General features: G+C 39.5%; 1 protein-coding gene across 1 annotated transcript; it reads right to left on the bottom strand.

The window, feature by feature from the left end:
* Positions 1 to 232: 232 nt before the first annotated feature.
* Positions 233 to 2360, bottom strand: LOC139888713 (uncharacterized). The gene is made up of 5 exons (XM_071871706.1): positions 1733 to 2360; positions 1618 to 1637; positions 1275 to 1445; positions 896 to 1163; positions 233 to 408 (listed from the first exon to the last, which is right to left on the bottom strand). The coding sequence occupies exons 1-5, from the start codon at positions 2358 to 2360 to the stop codon at positions 233 to 235; spliced, it is 1263 nt and encodes a 420-aa protein (XP_071727807.1).
* Between the last annotated feature and the right edge of the window lie 321 nt (positions 2361 to 2681).

Raw genomic sequence — 2681 nt, forward strand, 5'->3', positions numbered from 1 at the left:
GGATTTTATGAGTGCAAAAGGAGGGGTTAATACCCGAAATATCAGTTATTTTCCAGGCTATCACCTTCTTGTACGCCTTTAGAAGATTAATTAAATTACCCTTTTGATCACTAGTAAGGGTAGAAGAAATGATTACTGGTAATTGTGACGTACCTTGAAGATAAGCATACTCTAAATGCTCAGGGAGTTTCTTAAGTTCAAGTATGGGTGGTTCTTCCAAGGAGGTTTTGATTCAGAACTTATCCTCCTCCTTGATTTCCTCAACTGGTTCCTCCTCTGTGTGATCTTCTTCATCACTTGATTCATCATTTGCATCCGCTTTCATCAAGTATTCAATTTCAGCATCTAAATTAAAGTCATTACTTCCACCCGTGGGGACAAAACCTATGGTATCAATCTCCACAATTCCTGCAAGTCATGCTCAACACACAAATCAATATAACATCAAGTTGAAAACAAGTATCATCATCAGTGGATTTGGGTTATTTCATGGCCTTGTCTACATTACAAATCACCCTTTCGTCGCCTACACCTATGATAATGTGGTTATGTTGGACATGAATAATAGCATCAGCGGTGTTTAGGAAAGGACGACCTAGAATGATTGGTACCTTAGTGTCCTCTTTCATTTCAAGCACTACAAAGTCAGCTGGAAACACTAATGATTCCTTGTTTGGACAAGGGTGGCAAAATCTTACAATCAAGTCTTCGACAATATCTATGGGCGTGTCAAAAGAATGGTTGGTCAAACGGATTCCCATTCTAGTTGGTTTCAAGTCTCCTAGGCCAAGTTTCAAATACAATGAATAGGGCATTAAATTAACACTTGCCCCTAATTTGGCTTGTGCATCGTACACTACCGAGTCACGTAGTAAACAAGGAATGATAAAACTACCTGGATCTCCTAATTTTGGAGGTAGCTTTTTCTTTTGTAAAATAGCCGAACACGCCTCGTTGAGGAATGTGGCCGAAACCTCTTGGTACTTACCTTTCGAAGAAATCAGGTCCTTTAGGTACTTCCCGTAGTTAGGCATTCCTCTAATCACTTCCGCCAATGGCATATTAATGCTAATCTGATTAATCATATCCAAGAACTTCTTGTACTGGTTTTCCAGCTTATCCCTCTTTAGAGCTTTAGGATATGGAATAGGTGCTTTGTACACCTTCAATGGTGGTTTAGCTATGATCTCCGGTGGATCATCTTTCTTTTTCTCCTGAGCTTTTAGTTCATCATCTTTAGAGTTTTCATCCTTGAACTCCTCTTCATTTGGTACCTGCAAAACAGTAGGAGAAACAATTGCTGGAGACTTCGGTGTCTCCTCATTAATGACCAAACCACTTCGGGTGGTAATGGCATTCACTTTCTCATTTCTAACCGGTCCTTTATTGTTCGGATTGGACTGCGTGTTAGACGGGAGAGTACCCAATGGTCTCTCCGACAAAAACTGAGCAATACGACCCAAATCACGTTCCAGATTCTAAATTGATGTTTGTTGACTCCTAACTTGCTGCTTTGTCTACTCACCATCCTTTCTCAAAGCAGTAATGCTCTCATCAGTTTTCATGATAAATCCCCTCAATAATTCTTCCAACGGAGGAATCTTATTTTCTAGTTACTGTACTGGTTGTATCGGTTGCTGAAAATTTAGAGGCGGGGCTTGCTAATTTTTGTTGTTAAACCCAGGCGGCCTGTACGGATATACCTTCTGATTACCTTGATAAACCTGATTACCACTCTGATAATTGTTACCACCCGAATTACCCGCTTGGTTAAAAAACTGTCTCCCACCCGAAAATTCACTAAGAGCAAAATCACTCTTTTTAACATAACCCAGATAATTAGCATGTTCCTCCATTGACGCTTGATCATAATCTTTCGTCAGATGCGGTCCCTGACATAACTCACAACCAACCTTTATAGCATGCATTTCTTTAGTCATAGACTCCATATGTCTCTTAAAAGTCTCAAGTTGAGCTTTTACTAAAGCAAGCTCGTCACTAGTTTCGGTACTAGCAACATGAGAAGATCGAGAGACATCCATTTCTTGATGCCAATCAATTGAATGCGTAGCAGTTTCGGAGATGATTTCATAAGCTTCATCCGGAGTCTTTTTCATCAAAGAACCACCTGCAGCAATATCAATTTCTTTCCTAGTCGGCACATTAACACCCTTGTATAAAATCTGGACATTATTGAAGTTGTTCAACCCGTATTGAGGACAATTACGTAACATTTTACTAAAATGTGTCCATGCATCATAAAGTGTTTCATGTGGCTTCTGAATGAAGTGATTAATGTCACTTTGCAATTTAGCAGCCTTAGAAGCTGGAAAGAAATGCTGTAAAAACTTATCTTCCATCGTAGTCCCACTATCAATCTCACCTTCGGGCAATGATTCTAACTAATCCTTGGCGTCATCTTTCAAAGACCAATGAAAAACCCTCAAATAGATAATTGTATCCACGACATTCGCAATCTTGAACAAGTTACAAATACTTTTGAAACTACGAAGATGCTTAAATGCATCCTCTTTCGGTGTACCCTTGAATTGACATTGGTGAGTTATCATATTAAGAATCTGTCCTTTGACCTCAAAATCTGTAGTGACTGGTGGTTGCATAATAGCATGTCCGTTACCAACCCTTGTGACTTTCATCATTGCTTCCATAGTCTGACCTGC

The sequence above is a fragment of the Rutidosis leptorrhynchoides genome, chromosome 2 (assembly GCF_046630445.1).
Source record: "Rutidosis leptorrhynchoides isolate AG116_Rl617_1_P2 chromosome 2, CSIRO_AGI_Rlap_v1, whole genome shotgun sequence".
Classification (NCBI taxonomy): domain Eukaryota; kingdom Viridiplantae; phylum Streptophyta; class Magnoliopsida; order Asterales; family Asteraceae; genus Rutidosis; species Rutidosis leptorrhynchoides.

Coding starts and splice junctions, on each gene's coding strand:
- LOC139888713 (XM_071871706.1), bottom strand. CDS start 2,360: ATGGAAGATAAGTTTTTACAGCATTTCTTTCCAGCTTCTAAGGCTGCT. Junction 1,638..1,732: donor TGGTAACAATTATCAGAGTG/GTAATCAGGTTT, acceptor CTAAATTTTCAG/CAACCGATACAACCAGTACA. Junction 1,446..1,617: donor CAACCGATACAACCAGTACA/GTAACTAGAAAA, acceptor CGTATTGCTCAG/TTTTTGTCGGAGAGACCATT.